Raw genomic sequence first — 17,004 nt, 5'->3', positions numbered from 1 at the left:
TGGCAGCACAATATCACCAATATATCGTTCACATAATTTTATAAGGTCGCCTAAAATTTAGCCCCTATAACTTGCGCTCGCTATGAAGGATTCCATAAGGCAGTTTTAGCTGACCGATTTTACGGTCCCCTCCGATTACGCTGGCCCGCCCAACATAAGCATAGCGGACGTGCGGCGAGCAAGTTTATAAAAGCAAATTGTTCCGCTGATAAGCCTAAGCAGAATTGTTTGGCTTGTGACGCCATCTAGCGGTGATAAATAGAACCGATTTGATGAACAAAATCGAAACTTGTGCTTCTAGTTCATATCCACTCCGTGGATTCCAAGAAGAGGCAAACGTATCAGGGGGCGGCAGAAAGGTAGGTAGGCGGATGAGATAAAGAGGTTTGCGCGGATACGGTGGCCGCAACTGGCAAAGGACAGGGTTAATTGGAGAGACATGGGAGAGGCCTTTGCCCTGCAATGGGAGTAGTCACAGTGGTGATGATGATCAGTTCATATCTCTTTGTTTTTGTTAGCCTAGAACTTAACAAGTGTTAAGTGAACAAGCGTACTTAAAGAGCACCTGATCGGGCAGTTCAGTGAAAGAAAACGCGACTTGCATTGGTAGTTTGATCCACACCGACCAATGCCACACTGTTCATGCGAGGCGCCGCTGTGAACCGCTATATTAGTGTTTTTTTTTCTACGCTGCGCAAAACAAGAATTCAGACTGCGGCAGTGCATGTTCCTTTTGGCACTACTAAACTGGAGGTAAATAGACGATCACTTCATTTGGAAACGTTTGCAGTTTGCCGGGGTGAACACTTCTGGATATGATTGCAGGAACGTCTACTCATTAGCAAAATAAATTGAGACGTGCGTGAAGAGGGCGACTTTCCCATATTTGCTCTGCATTTTGCTGCTGTAGCCCGTACCGAGGTCCACACCGTTTTTCGCAGCTCGCAACGTCCAATCGCGCTGGGTTTCGACTGCGGCATTTTCAGACACCCTCTAACACATGCGCTCACAGTCGCTCGCAAGGATTGACCCTGACTAAGCCGCAGTGCAAAGAGCGATCTTTGTCAATTTTGAAGCGCTTTAAACGAGTGTAGTGTAGAAAATGAGCCCATGAGACAGTGAAACTGGAAAGCGCTCTCAGACGCGACCGTCGAGCCAAAAGCAAACATCTTGAACTAACCGGTAAACTGGAGGCATTTCCATACGATACGACGCTGCACTAAACCGGCGCGCTTGCAGAACGGAGGCGCCGCTCCGCTGACCCGCTAGCGTGTGAGGGTACTGCGCATGGGCACTTGAGCGTCCGCACCGCTCAGCTGGGTAGCGGGCCGCAAAACCGGTCAGCTCAGCTAAAAGTGTCTAATGAAGAGCCAACTGGGAAGCATTAACGACGTGGCTCGTAGCGTCCAGAAAGTTTTCGGTCAGGAACAGGCTAGAAAAATCGCTGAAGCGTCTTTGTGATAGCTCTTACGGTTTTCGTTCTTTTTCTCGGCGGCAGCAACTTTACAGTATGCAGTTTCTTCGTGCAACGTTAATACACTTGCGCATCATGAAATAATCTAAATATTCTAATATATGGCAAACATAGTCACCCTTCAAATCCTCGCTGCCGCACGCGCTGCGGAATCCGGCCACCATATCGCTGTTTCAGGAAAGGCCACGTGAGGTCGGCAGAATCGCTGGAACGATCGCGCCGTGTTTCTCAGAGCACTAGCTGCCCCGTCAAGATGTGGACGGTGCGACTGAGTGGTGTTCCAGAGCAAGTCAACCCCTATGCCGTTTCCATCAACTGCAAGGTGTACTCGTTCGGCTACTTTGACGAGGACGGGCCTCACCCCTTAAGGAACCTCGTCGACGTGTCCATCTTCGACCCTGAAACGTCGCGGTGGGATATTGTGCTAACACATTCACCGTCCAATGGCCAGCCGAATAACATATGCCGTCGCACCGTTGTCACCTACGGTCACTGCGCGTACCTTTGGGGCTTACGGAACGGCTGGGAGTTGGACAGCGTCCTTTACCGTTTTGACACCAACACCATGTCATGGAGCTGCCCTCAAGTGAACGGTGAGGCGCCGACACCGCATTACGGCGCCTCAGCTTGCATGGTCGGTCATCGCATGTATATTTTTGGTAACCCACATGATTCCCAAGACGTCAGCGCGCTTGACCTGGATACCATGAAGTGGCATCGCGTCCCCACCAGTGGAGAGGTCCCTCCTCCGCGATCCTTCCACACGGCCTCTGCAATCGGGACGCGCATGTACGTGTGGGGAGGTGGCTTAGCTTCGACCTTTCTCGCAGGCCGCTTTGAAAACGTGAACTCATTATTCTACCTGGAAACAACCACCTCGACCTGGGTGCGCCCACACGTACAGGGCGTTCCCCCCGTGGGTCGACACGGGCATTCAGCCTTTGTCTACAGAGGCGAGCTGTACATCTTTGGAGGGTACAACCTACTTCGGGACACTTACTGTGCAGACATGCACAAGTACGACCCTGAGACATCGTGCTGGAGTGAGGTGAGGCCGCGGGGCTTAGGCCCGTCTGCCAGGCGGTTTCCAGGCTGCTGCATTACTGGCGAAAGAGTGTTTGTGTTTGGCGGTTATGGCCCGGTACAGGACCCGGAGGAAGGAGAGGAGGAGGAGGAAGCGGCTGTGACCGATCTTCACGTGTTGCACTTGGAACCGACACTAGTGAACTTGTGCCTGCTTGCGGTCGTCGATGCACGACTGGATGTAAGCGAGATCCCACTCATTAGAAATCAGATCAACGCTATGCTGTCACCATGATGGAAGTCACAGGCAGATGATGCACCTGAAGCAAACGGAGTGCCTGCGACGAAACTGTATGTCTAGTTGATGATAAATGAGTTTTGTGCATGTATAAACACCTCTATTTTAAGAGTACTTTTAGATTCAGCCTCTTTTCTGTCACACACAGTAGTTTATAATGGTATTGCAGTTAAGCAGTACTTTTTGTAACAGGGCGAAATATTTGTCGGAAGGAATATTTACTCCTGTATATCGATTTCACTCCATCCTGGCTGGTTCTTCTACTGATTCAGAATAATATTATTTCGCTTCAGTCCCATGCTCGACTCTAGCTGCATGTAGAACATACGAGACATCTTTTTCAAGGCAGACAACAGAGCGACTCACCCGATTAGACAGTAATCCTGCATTTGAGCTGGGCGCCAGGATAGATTCGTCTACATCTACAATGCATCGAAAAGCGACCCAGTCTTCGCCTGTTCCTGCATTGCTGTCCACAAGTTGATCCCATAGAATATAATGGGTCGCAATGCTGACGACTATATATTTTTGGCTCGTATCTATAGATTCCTGATAACATCTCTCAAAGCACCAACGGCTATCCATGTATTAACTTTTCCCCGTATTACTCGTGATAGCTTGTGCATCAGATCGTACTGGAGGTAGCCAACAGCATCTTGGCCGGACCAAGAAATTTGCTTTGATATCTAGGGCGTCGTATCTATACGGATGTGGCGGTGGCAGAGGCGCACATGGCAATATCAGTTAGATTCGGAACGAACGATCACACTACCCCGATAAAATTGGCGCTACACTTAACGAGTAACGTCATGTGGTTGTCTTCTAGGCCTTGCCCACTTCAGGAAATGTAGGCGGCAGAGAACCACGCTAAAGGACGCTGCGGACGGCATTGAACAGCGCCTTCTCTGAGCGGCTCTACACATTTTATCGGGAAGGACGACTAACTTTCGTGCTAGTCGTAAATGTCTTGCTTTGTGCGCGTTATTTCGTTAGAGAAAGTGCAGCTCGTGTTCGCTGCTTCCATAAAAGAGTGCAAAAGCGCGCTATTTTTGCTCAACACATTCTTTTTATCGAAATGAAATAACCACGGGGTGTCTCAAATAAAAACTCAAATTAAAAGCTGTCTTCAAACGCAACTGCGGCAGAAATGCGCTTCAGGTTTGCTTCGCCTCACCGTATTGTACTCTCTCAGCTCGTTCTCATACTTATTTCGTTTCTCTTTCCGCAGCTTTTCAGCGGATTTAGGGCCACGGTTCTGACTCCATGGTCGCGGGTCGAATCTTCACCCATTTCGATTGAGGCAAATTATGAAAACCCGTTTCGCATTGTATGTGTTCGCTAATGGAGCCCAGGTGCATAAAAAATATGGGTTAGCATGGGCGTAGGGCTGGTGCGTTCAGTACGATAACACGGCCTTGCACTGCCGTGCTTAACCAGGCGCTACGCCTGTACAGTCGTAGTTAACACTGATATCGTATTTATTATGGCAAATACATTTAATCACGCTTAACCGTGAGCCTTTCAATACAGTACAGTTCACACCTTACGTACAGCCTCGGTGTGCTAAACACGCAAAAACCTACCACTCCAAAGCTTCGATGCGCTTCAGTGGGGCACGTACCGCTATTGTGCAGCCGTGCCCGAGTCTAGAAAGTCCGTAGTATATAATGCGGTGATTGACTGCAAGTGCGTGAGTACGACCACAAGGCACGTTCTTACGTAGAAATGCGTCAGCCGTAGTCAACTTCACAGTTATCATGATCATCATCAGCCTGGCTACGCACATTGCAGGGCAAAGACTTCTCCCATATCTCTCCAATCAAGACAGCCCAGAGCGATGTCTCCGCAAACTTCCTAATCTTATCCGCCCATCTACTTTACTGGCTCCCCCCGCTACGCTTACCATGAACTCAACCGATTCGCAGTTGTGCGTGCTCGCAATTTACACGTCGTAAGCTTAGTAAGCGAACACATATTGGAGGCTCTCCGGCGTGCTCCCTCCTGTTGTGGCAGGTTGTGAACCACTCCTATTAATTTTTATTCGATACCGCAGCGCTCTGCATTACTGCACTGACACTTCACCTGGTGTAAATGACTGTGGCCACCTGCGTAGATTTAGGTGATAACACAGATAAACTAAACGCGAGTGTCATTTGTTGATCGCCCAAGAAGTCAGTCACTTCCTCGTCTTTATGGAGCCGTGACGCCGGGTCATTCATCACTAAACTGACCACCGCTGGAAATCACTGGCTCTTCGCGCAGCCGTATCTTCACCCATTCTCGCGCCCGCGAAGAGACGGACGCAAGATGCGCCAGCAGCATGCGAACATAGAAAGTGCGTCCAGCTAACGAACGTGGTCAGTCATAGCGCCGCGGCGTCATCGTGCCCGATCGAAGCCTCAGAATGCTAGTCGAAGGAAAGGGGACCGCCCGTGGCACAGCTATCAGTGTTTCTAGGCGCACTGAAATTCCTGCTCGAGTTCCTTATGTGGAGGCCTAATATTAGTGTTATTTCTTGAAGAATCAACATTGGGTGGACGATTATAATTTACTTTATTCTGAACCTTCTTGAATATCCTCAAGCAGTTATTTGCCTTCTTAAAAATTACTGAGACTATTCTAATGTTTTCTTCCTTGAGAATACAGGCACGAGTCTCATATAACACCCGTGTGCTCTGAGAGCAAGTAAATTTAAATGGCGTTAGGCAACGGCGAAGCGTATATTTTTCTTTGCGCACATTAGAAACTAAACCATACCTTGTGCAACCCCGCAAGTTAGTCGTCGTGACATCAGAAGGCCCGGGAAGGAATACGTTGCAACTTCGCCACATCAAACTGCTCTTTTGCCTTGGTCCCGATGTACGTGCTTGTTAGGAATTTCTGTGAAGCTTGCGTCTTATGTGTAAGCTGGCAAGAAAAGGTAAATCAGGAGTGTGTTATGTAAGGCATTGCAACCAAGGGGGTGAAACTTCCTATATCACCCAGCAGCCACGAATTACTGACGCTACGCCAATCCTCTTTCAGTTGCGTTCATAGCCGTTGGAGGCCGAAATCTGGCAACGGACGCCCGAAGCACGTGGGCGGGGTAGTTGCTGGCAAGGCATCTGCTTTAGGCACGGAGATGTAAAAATCGGGCCTGCTAAGGGAGGTCGCCGCATGTATAGTTGACCGCCTGCTCGGCGCGTGGCCGTGCGCCGCGCTTTACATGGGTTTTTCTGCGCCGTTTTTTCGCTGCTTTGGCATGGTAAAATTGGATGCGCTGCTAGTCGACCATAGTAACGGGGCCTCTGGCCTAATGTACGAAGAGCAGAGAACATATTCCTCCATGGTTTTATTGGCACGTATGATCCTTGTCGTTACATTTAGTATGAAAGAGATATTTCTCAAAATACACTATGTCTCGGTTACAGCATTCCACACAATACAGATATTCCGTGTCCACAGACCAGAGCTGTTAAGTTTATCGCAAACGGCGCACCTGGCACTCTAAGTACATGAGTTTGGGCATCATTCATGCAGTACATCTGCAGTCATTTCGCGCATACTGTTCACTCAATTGAGAAGGATCATTCTGTGCACAGTGAGTTCACGCAATTTAATGCATGCACGATGTACCTTGCAATCGTATATTATTGCAAAAGATTGTTAGTACTTCCGTAAACACGTGAAAGAAAACCACTATTCCGCTAAGGCCTTCAGTGTCCATGCTAATATATGTAACACTGTCAAAAAATGCGGCGCATTTATGAAAAAAAAAAAACAGAGCCGTGCGAAAACGATCTCGACAGCGCGCGCAGTTAGAACAGGGGGGAAGGAAACTGTAAGGGATCGGTAGTGCGTGCGGGGTCATTAGTACCGCTAATTCTTTCTCAGCGGCCCGCCGCTGCCGTCTTCAATGCCCCCCTCCCGGCGGGAGGGGGCGGCTCGGTGCGCTTGACCTTTGTGTCACCTTTCTCGGAACGATCCGACTGCGCACGAAGGCGCCGGGCCAGGCGGGTGTCCATCGCCCTTTGGGGTCGATTCGCACCGGCTATTCAGGGAGCGGTGAGAGCCGCCGCCCGCCGCCCGCTGATCGCCCCCTTGTCTTGGCGCACACCAGGTATGGGACACAAACTCGCGACGAAAGTCTGGTTCGAAAAGTTGCAGGCCTTCTAAAGTTTAAGCACTGCCGGACGGAACGGTGTCAGGGCGCTTTTGACGAGAGGGGGGGGGGGGGGGGGCAATAAAAATGACGGACAGCTGGCGACAGCGCGGCCAGCCGGGAACAGCGAAGGCCTGAGTTTGGTGGCCCGACTGACCGGGTGTCGGTGAGGCGCCGGATAGCTAACAGCCTTGGGAAAGCTAAGTAGCCTTGGATAGCGCGTCCAAGCTCGCAGTGACAGTTACAGCGGTAACTGCCCGTTTAAGCTCGATAATCCCTAATTCCGGCACGACGCCAAAGTCGAGGGTCATCGGAGGAAACCGATCTCACGTGGTGGCACCACTGTGTGTTTGCATTTGGTTTTTCTCTTATCTTTGTGAAAGAAAGGTTGTTTCTCCTGGCACGTGCTGGCACGACTTTGTGTTTGTGTTTGTTTTTACTTTTATTTTCCGGTGGAGAGGGTGATCTGACATACGGAAGATGGAGGGCCGGACATGCCCTTGATGAACCAATCATGTTAGTACCGCAACATGATTGGATGCTACTGAATGTGGGCTGGGCCTTTAGGTCCTTAAAACCGGGCTACGGAGCCGGAAAAAGGGTTCTGAGCTGTGGTCAGGTGTTATGCATCTTCGGCTATGCCGAGTACGGGCCTCATCTAGTGTTAGCCAGTTTCGCCTTTTGTTGTTTTCTCTTTCTGCCGTTTGTCTCCAGTGCCTAAACTTGTATGGGATGTAAATTTCTGTACATAAACTTCAAGTACTCCCTTTATCCGTGTATCCCAACTCATCGCAAGACCGTCTTTGACGCGGCACCTCTGGTGCAAGGAAGGAGGAGAACCTGAAATTTACTGGCGCAGTCGACAGGATCCTGCGGCCATCGGAAGACGGCGCAGTAAGAAGACTGAAGGCAGGGAAAAAGGCGACGACCAGGCAACATATCAGCGTTCGAGAAAAGACTCGAGAAAAGTCGAGCGACGCGTGAGTGCATTCAGCCAGGGGAAGCAACACGTCGAGACGGAAACTGGACGGTCACCTGAGAGTCGAAGCAAGTGACTTAAACGTGCACAGGACCAGCGGCGTGCACCAGCTCATCGCAGCGTGCGGTGAAAGTGACGGTGGACTCCGACACCAAAGAGCTGGCAATGCGCATCGACGCATCGAAACTGTGAGTTTCCTTCGTCGCATTGTTCACGTCCCTGTTCATGTGTTCAGCCGGTAGGACAGCTGACAGGTACAGAAGGCGGTATGGAGGGTTATCGGTGCTGACCCACACTCGATGTGAGGTACCAGGTGGAATTAGCAAAGGCACGCTTAGCGTACCTTCAGGTCAAACTTGGAAAAGTAAATGGTGGAAAGGCGCCACTATGCGAGGAAAAACCTCCGGATTTGAAGGTGTTAGAAGCAAAGCGCCAGTAGCTGGAGCTCGAGCTGGCTAAGCTCAAGGAGGCTAGGAGAGCTAGTGAACTAGCCAGGGAGAACTGCTCCGAGTCCAGAGAGGAGAGGATACCTGTGCTGGAAGGCAAAGGCTTGTGCTCGTCAAACTCAGGTCAAGGAAACAGCAGCTAGGTGGCTGTAAACAAGCAGCTGGCATGCGTGGACGCCTCTTCGTTAGGAAAGGCCACAAAAGGTTCATGAAGGGAAAACGGGATTCCTGAAGGGCGCGAAGGTATCACAGTTTTTCCGCCACCACGGGCGGCTAGCAACAAAAAGGAGCAGCCAAATTCTTATGATTCGGGGGCAGTCGAGACCAAGTTGCCCGGTAACAAGCAGGACAGCGACATAATTCCCGCAGGCTCTATGAATGAGATTGTGACCTCCGACACGGAACTAGTGTCAGGAGGAAATCTAACGTGCCGCAAAAGCAGACGGCGTCGGGCAAATGGCAGGAAGTGCCTCGTAGCGTAAGTGCTGGTAGGAGCCTTCCATCCGAGGCAGAGAACGGAGGTGGGTCTGTTGAGCCGACAGGGAAGAGCGCCGCGCAGTTGTAGACGGCACCCGATGTGTGTCTGATCAGCTCATTTGAGGACCGGGAAATGCGTGGCGACTTGCCACAAGGCAAATTCGGGTCAAATGACTTCGAAGGAGCTCATGCAGCCCCAAAGTTAGGTGATGCCACGAGACCGACAAGCGCCTATAAGGCAGGGAGCGGAAATTTCAATGCTTGCCCGTGCAGGAACGGGGCAAATGGCTCCAAGCGAGGTGAAGTACTAGAACGCAGGGGCGTGGCTTTCACATTGAAAGTCGGGGCGAGGAACAGTACGTTCCGTGCTACAGGTCGCAAAATCAAGTGTAGCAAAACTGACCGTACTCGTATGGTTGGACGGGGCAGGGGCTATGTTCCTTACGCAGTACGCAGTTCGTACTGGCGCGCCAGAGAGAGCGTGCCCTCAAGTGTGCCGCGTAGTCAGAGATTTGCACCTATCGATGACCAGGACGTTTTTGAAACTGGAGGGCTGGACATGCCCTTGATTAACCAATCATGTTAGTAGCGCAACATGATTGGATGCTACCGAATGTGGGCCGGGCCTTTAGGTCTTTAAAACCGGGCTTCGGAGCCGGAAAAAGGGTTCTGAGTTAAGGTCAGGTGCTATGCATCTTCCTCTATGCCGAGTAGAGGGCTCCCCTAGTGTTACCCAGTTCCGCACTTTGTTGTTTTCTCTTCCTGCCGTTTAATTTGTCTCCAGTGCCTAAACTTGTATGGGATGTAAATTTCTGTACATAAACTTCAAGTACTCCCTTTATCCCTGTATCGTAACTCATACCAAGACCGTCTCTGACGGGGCACCCCTGGTGCGAAGAAAAGCTTCAGTCTTCTAGTTAAACAAACCTTCTCGGGGGGGGGGGGGGGGGGGGCTGGCGCAAGGAAGGAGGAGAACCTGAAATTTACTGAAACTTCGGAGAACGCCTAGCCTTGTGTGTATTGCTTCCCTCTACACCATCACTCGCCAGCGCGGCGCCAAGGAATTACGTGAGCGCATTTCGTCGATTTTTCCAGAATGTCGGAGTGGTTTCTGCTCAATGATGACGGAGAGGGCGCAGCCTTGAGAGTGCTAAATGACGCCCTATCCCCCTTCACTCGCGCCCCGACGGCTGCGGCACACGAGAATGATCTCGAAGCGAGTCTTGGCGCCTGACCATTGGGGACACCCGCCGGGCTCCAGAGAGGAAGGAAATTGCACAGATGATACTGTATGTGCGCTCCTGTCTTTTAGCGAAGAAAGAACAGGCGCGTAGCTTACCTATATATGAAGGGCGTTGATTGCTGTCTGTCAGCCCGAGCCACCATTTAATAAAGACTCATCTCCATGGACATGCCCCAGCCGCACGAGCGCAGCGCCTACGCGCCCAGTGCCGCGCTGCGACAAGCGTAGGAAAACATACGCAACTCGGTGGCCTGTCACCTCCTGTCGCTGGTACTCGCGCTCAATTCAGCTTAGCGTAGAAAACGGCGGGAAGGGCCGTGCCAGACGCCGAGAGAACGCGTTCTCTGATTGGTTACACCGACCGCAAACCAGCGAGCCACTTGCGGCGCCAGCGAGAGCGAGGGACAAATATCTGATATGGACAGATATTCGCTAAGAGCCATTGCCAGCTCGCGTCTGCGCCTGGCCCATGCGCAGACAAGCTACGGCGTGCGCTTTTACACGTAGGCGCTGCAATCTTGCGCCTCTGGTGAGCGCATGGAGATGCGCCTTTAAAAGCTTCAGAGAAGCACGCACGCTCGACTCCCGGGGCAACACCACTCGCCCAGGCGCGGTCCAAAGAGGCAGCGCGCGCCAGTCTACGGGACGCACCATCGTGAACCTCTGTTCGTCGGACTGTCGCAGTGCTCGGTGAACAAATTTTGTTTGTTTGTTTGTCTCTCTTTTGTGTTCGTGCACTCTAGGTGCAACAATTCATTTTTGTAATCTCTCTCGAGTGTAACTTTGCCCGAGTTGCGTTGTTTTGTCAATCACTTTTTATGGGCCCGTTCGAGTCATTGTGAAATCCTCTGTATTATCTCTGTGCTCTATAAAGTATGTTTTGTTTGTGAACCTTTGGCTCCTACCCATCTCTGGCTTGCAGCCGGGGAAAGCTCGGCACCAAACGACCAAACCCTTCGTCACTCTGTAGCTGTTCTCTGGCTGAGACTGCTACGCTCTGCAGTGGCCATCCGTATTGTGACCGAGACCCCTACCCCCACACGCTCTCAGGGTGTCTGGGAACGCACGCTAAAGTGCGCGAAGTGCTGACAGATATGAACAGAGTTATATTAACATACAGGCGCATAATGGGTTCCCACAATTTGCAAACCCTTCTGCCGAGCAAGCACGATGATTGTTTCGTCAGCAGTAGTGAATAGGGTATAGTTCATGATCCACAGAGCCGAAATGAGCGGTGGCTTCCGACTAGGCGATCGCAGGCAGAGGTTCTCTTCTTATCCGAGCGGGTACCGGTGCGGCCTTCGCGATTTCAAAAACAGAAAACGACCGTAGCTGTCGCAGCACCGACATTACAAACACAGGAAACAACACGACGCCACTGTCTGTTTCCAGCGCCGCAAAACAGGTGACAGCGCCCGAGATAACGCGGCTGAAGAAGTTCGCGAAACACGAAAAAGATGCGCGACGATTGCAAGGGCTGCGCGGCTCGGAAATGAAAAGGTATGGATAGAGAGAGATATTTTCTCATTTCAGAAACATCATGTGGTTTGATCTTGTCTTTTATTATAGCCGCTAGAAGCAATTACTTCTTCAGTTAGGATCAGAGCGGCTGGAGGCACAGTTATTGCTTAAGCGATTGTTTTTCCACTTAGCTGAGACGGAAGTTCCTCGCGGTTTCCTGCCCCTATATGAATTGTTTCAGGATTAGGTTACAGACAATATATACACGTCTGAAAGTGAAATATTTGAAAAAGAAATTTGAGAGGCTTGGCTTCGCATCCCAATGCAAGCATGTGGTGTATTGTAGTTTGAGTTCCAATCAATTACCTTTTGGTGATAAATTAATTACACTATTAAATTAAATTCATCAACACCATTGAATGAAAAGAAAGTTAAAGGTCAGCTATGTTTCGTCGTTTTCGGTAACTTCGTTTCCTTCATGCATGTCACAACGAGCCCCTCTTTTCCCTTCCCTTGTGGGCTCGAATGCCTCGCTTCTGGCAGACTTGATGCCGTAGCTACGATAAGAGCATCTGTCGACGCAGAGGCAGCGTCTGTCGGGCGACAGATTCCTTAAAACCACTTTCGTTCCTCGTCATCGCTGGAGGCTGCAAGTGCGGGTATTTGTGCTACTCAGGTTCACATGCAGATGCCACGCCATCAAGTCACCGCAGGATGCTTTCGTAACAACCGTTTCAAGGCGTTAGGCGCTGTTGTTTTCAGCTAATTAGGCGGGGTTAACATAATAATAATAATAATAAAAACTTTATTCACACCAAAGAAACAATACAAGACACGGACGCGCCAAAGCCTCAATTGGGCTTGTAGGGCGCCGTCCGGCAGCAGCAACAACCTCTGTTACCAAATCAATTCTTTGTTTTGTGTACATTAAAACATATGCACTAGAGCTGTTCTAGCTCGGCAATAGCATCACGTAACTGTCTGCGAGTGTTCAAGTTGAAAACATTATCAGGCATCTCATTGAATATACATGGGATATAATATGACCTCATAGACATACCAAAATGAGTTCGCACTGCAGGGACAATATATCGAGAAACTTTTCTTAATGGGATTGGTTTAACGTTGTGGAACCGAAATTCAGAGTTCCAGAAATATCTGAGTACAGTGATTTGTTTGAACACAATGTCAAAGGAAGGCAGACCTGAAGAAAGGAATACACTTTGCTGTTTATGAGGTATTGAATAGATGACACTCTTAGCCATATTCTTGAGAATACGGTTTATCCTATTTTTCCATGTTGCAGAACATTTGAAGAAACAGCACATGCCATATCTCAGCAGAGAATACCCCAAAGACTGTGCAATTAAACGTCTTATGGCAAATGGCAGGTAGGCCCTTAGAGCATATAGCAAGCATGCGACGCCTCTAAGCTTCTTACTGAGGTGTGCCATGTGCGTGTTCCAGGATAAATCACTGTCAAAGTAAATGCCCAGGTATTTCACGGACGGAACACATGTAATGGGGTAGCAAGAACATGCAGTGCAACTGGAGCTGTGCAAAAAAACCGCAGCGTTTTTCGGGATTGGCTTGTGTGCATTTCTAAAGCACACTAGATGAGTTTTTTGGGGGTTTATATCAATCAGGTTACATTGAAACCAATCATATAGATTAGTAGCGTCCTGTTGAAGTTGACGGAGTGCGCAAGAAAAATCTGTATTAGATGAGATGAGGAGGGTGTCATCTGCATATTGATAAATCTGTGATGAAGTTATAATGCTGGGGAGGTCATTAACATAGAGATTAAATAAGAGGGGTGATAAGATGGATCCCTGGGGAACACCACTATATAAGTCTATAATTTTGCCTTGCACAGGTCCAAGTTCCACCATTTGAGATCGCTGAGACACATAATTTCTTAGTAACATTTGAAAAGGACCACGAAAACCATAGCAAAACAACTTTTCACAGAGAATATCATGGTGAACAGTATTAAATGCCTTCCTGACATCAAGAAAGAGACCAAATGCCACTTCATTTTGATCAAAACTAGAATGAACGGAATCCGACATCTTTTCTAATAACGTTTGGGTACCAGAACCAGCAACAAATCCGTATTGATGTGGGCTAAGCACGTTATGCCTCAGCAAAAATGCTGACATTGTACATAACATGTGTTTTTCTAAAATTTGTGATATACACGACACGATAGATATTGGGCGATAATTCGAGATATCATTTCTTTTGCCACCCTTGTAAAGTGGTATAACACGCGCTTGTTTAAGAGAGCATGGTAAGAAGCCACTTTCAATCATATCATTTAGCATAAAAAGGAGGACACACTTCAAGCTTTGGAAGTTTCTCGAAAGGTCGCTGATAAATATTCCATCAATTCCAGCCGATTTGTTATGCCGTAGACTGGAGATTATGCTGAAAAGATCTGGCTCTTTTATGTGTGGAAGAAATGCTGAGTCAATCACAGAAGAAGGAAGTAACGGCGAACGTGATGTGGCACGGGCAATGCGCTGTTCTTTAGAAAAAAAGTTATTAAAATCATTTGCCAAAGAACGTGAGCAGCCAGGCTCGGGCTAAGTGCACTGGAGGAGCAGGCATTTTGTGTAGTCTTTTTTGGACAGCATTCCCCTCTTGACAACCGCGAAGTTAGCGCGAGGCGCGGGACCGGGCCGGACGGGCTTCACTGGGGCACCAGCAAGGATGTGCTCCGGTAAATAGTTCACAAAGAAAAAAATCATCAAAGCCAGTGCTCTTCTCACGCCATTCTTCTCTACATGAACATCGCTGAATGGCTGGGGGGCCTTTAACTTAAGAGCTTTCAGTACGGCAATACTTCTATAACCATTAAAGTTTGGATATTTAGTAAATTAATCTATTTATGGCGTGTCTCATAACAAATCTCAACCAAATGGCTCTTCTAGCATATTTACTGCAGAATAATTATATCCTCACTTTACCCGTTCTTTTCGTTTCAGTCTCTATAAAAGTATCAGCAGAGATGGTTGCATAGTGTTCTAAAAGTGAACCCAAAGCTGCATTGCAACGCAACGTATCAGTGTCAGCATTGCAGTGACGTTGTGTGAGCAGTAGCAGCGATCCTCTTTTCCAGGTATCCTTAGAAGGTGCACACTTTGTATTCGCCGGCACTGTAGACGTTGACATGCGTTTATTGCTAGAACGGCTGGTGCAATTTGGGGAATTCTTTGACAATTTTTCAACCACGATGGCGCGGTTTAGAGGGCGGGATTAGCATGTCAGGCCGTAGGGTAACGACTGTGTCCGCAGTATCGCAAGTTGGAACAGCGACTGCTAAACGTCAGAAGTTGACAGAGGGCTATTTTAAGAGCACTATCTCTTAGCCATCACTTTTGGAGATGCACAAGTGAAATTTTTGTGAGTGTGTTTATCACATCGGGAAAAAAACGTACAAATTCGTATTTTCATTGGTATACCTCTCTTTAATCTCATTCATATCAATTTTAGTAAACCAAACAGCTAACGCTCGTTACTTCAATATCTTCCAGACGGTGGCGGCCTTTTTTGATGGCAGGTTCCTAAATGTTTGCAGAGGTGTCAAAAACGAACATCTTAGCCGACACCCATCTGACTGCCTTGTTAGGAAGCGATCTATTCAGGGTGACAATTTATCTCGAATTATAAACCATCTAAACAACTTCAAGTTTCAACTGGATGCGCTGTAATTATTCCCCTCAACTGTTGCGCAGGTTAATCAAATCAGCCAGTCGGTGGTAATGAAGGTTTATATTAGGAAATTTCAATTTTGTTCAATTTAGTGTTAGTTCAGTTTAGTTTACTTCAGGTTTAGATCAGTTTAGTTTTATTTCTTTAAAGGCCCTAATTAGAAGGGGTTTTAGGTAAGAGGTGGGCTTACTCTATTATAATGAACCACACGACGATGATTATTTAGCATTTGAGGTGATCACTTGCACGTTCTTTGAAAGCAGATGACGAAGCGACAGTTGCTAGCCGCAGCACAACGATGTGCTGCAGCTAAGAGGCGGCGGCGTGCGGAAGAAACGGATGAAGAGTGGGTAACAACGTTTAGCTAAACGGTGTGCATATTATGCAGCAAGGCGAATGCGTTCAACATCTCTTGGTCTGGGTTCTTGCTTTCGCAATCCACTAGGCTTAACCAAGCTAAGCCTCTGCCATTTTTTTTTTGTACAGGCGTTTGCCTTCATCTTCGCTGGCTGTTCCTGTCGACAAGTCGTCAATGTGCACCGAATTCTTCAGCGTCTTGGCTGCTACTGGGTGTGCGCTTTCCTCCATTCTGTAAAGGTGCTGCCATGTGGCCGCCAATAGGAATGGGCCAGATGTCGTTCCGAACGGCAGCCTTGTGATGTGCTACGTTTCCACCTATGAGACGGTTTGATTCATCTATGGAGGCATTTTATACCTGTAAAACCGCAGCGCGTCCCGATCATCTTCCCTGACTCTGATCTGGACAATGGCCTCCTCTACATCCGCCACCAACACTACTGGGTGTGCTCTGAAGTTCAGGAGGACGGTGGCGAGATCTTAATTCAGGTTAGCGCCACTTTCAAGGTTATCGTTCAGTTACTTTGAGTTACCTTCATGAGAGGAAGCGTCGAACACGACTCGGAGTTTGGTGGTTGCGCTATCGTCTGTACCAACAACTTGATGGGACATATAGAGTAATACACCTTCGGTGGTACTTCCGTTCGTGTTTCATGGTATACCTTCACAGCCATTCCACTGTCCTGATACAGCCGATTGCTAGATCATATTTTCGCATGAGCTCTGTGTTTTTGGATAGTTTCTTTCGTAGGTTATCTAACCTTCGTCGCGCGATATCTTCATTTGCAGCTAGCTTCACGCTTGCTTCCTCCATGGTGGGCGAACCTCACACCTGCCATTGCGTGTAGTGATGCTGGTCTCAAACCTTCGTATAACTTGTTCTCGCTTGTGGTTTCTGTCTGAGTGTCGATAATTCCCAAGCTCTGCAGCTCCCAGAACTGCCTGAGAACCGCTGTGCAATTTTCCTCTACTGTGGCTCGCAGAAAGATCGCCTCGGCGCAACTCAGTACCGGGGAACACGAACTGCATTTTACTGCACCACCGATTCGATACTGAGGGTCCCGAGCAGGGATGACGGCCGTCGCGGTAGTTCACCAAACTAAAACAGTGGACGGACTAGTACTGGCTAGCCAGGACACACGGGCTGCGGAAGAAGTGGTGATTGCTCTAGCTGCAACACACGTTAGCTCAGAATACATTCTCACAGATTCACAGACAGCGTATCGCAATTACCTAAGGGGCATGGTCGCACCGCTGGCAGCTAAAATCCTGCAAGATAGCTGCACCCGTGGCTACCAACCCCACACAAAAACACTTAATATTGGTACCAGATCATCAGGCCATCCCAGGGAACGAGAGCGCACCCCTGCTGAAAAAAGTTCTATGAT

At 48.8% G+C, this 17,004-nt stretch overlaps 1 protein-coding gene across 1 annotated transcript; it reads left to right on the top strand.

The window, feature by feature from the left end:
- The first annotated feature begins 1,727 nt into the window (after positions 1-1,727).
- Positions 1,728-16,719, top strand: LOC149360743 (kelch domain-containing protein 3-like). The gene is made up of 4 exons (XM_089567908.1): positions 1,728-2,067; positions 2,305-2,522; positions 15,989-16,105; positions 16,600-16,719. The coding sequence occupies exons 1-4, from the start codon at positions 1,728-1,730 to the stop codon at positions 16,717-16,719; spliced, it is 795 nt and encodes a 264-aa protein (XP_089424034.1).
- Positions 16,720-17,004: the final 285 nt, after the last annotated feature.

Source organism: Amblyomma mixtum, chromosome 2 (assembly GCF_055824585.1).
Source record: "Amblyomma mixtum isolate Tamu chromosome 2, ASM5582458v1, whole genome shotgun sequence".
Lineage (NCBI taxonomy): Eukaryota > Metazoa > Arthropoda > Arachnida > Ixodida > Ixodidae > Amblyomma > Amblyomma mixtum.
This window is presented reverse-complemented; position numbering and strand designations above follow the sequence as displayed.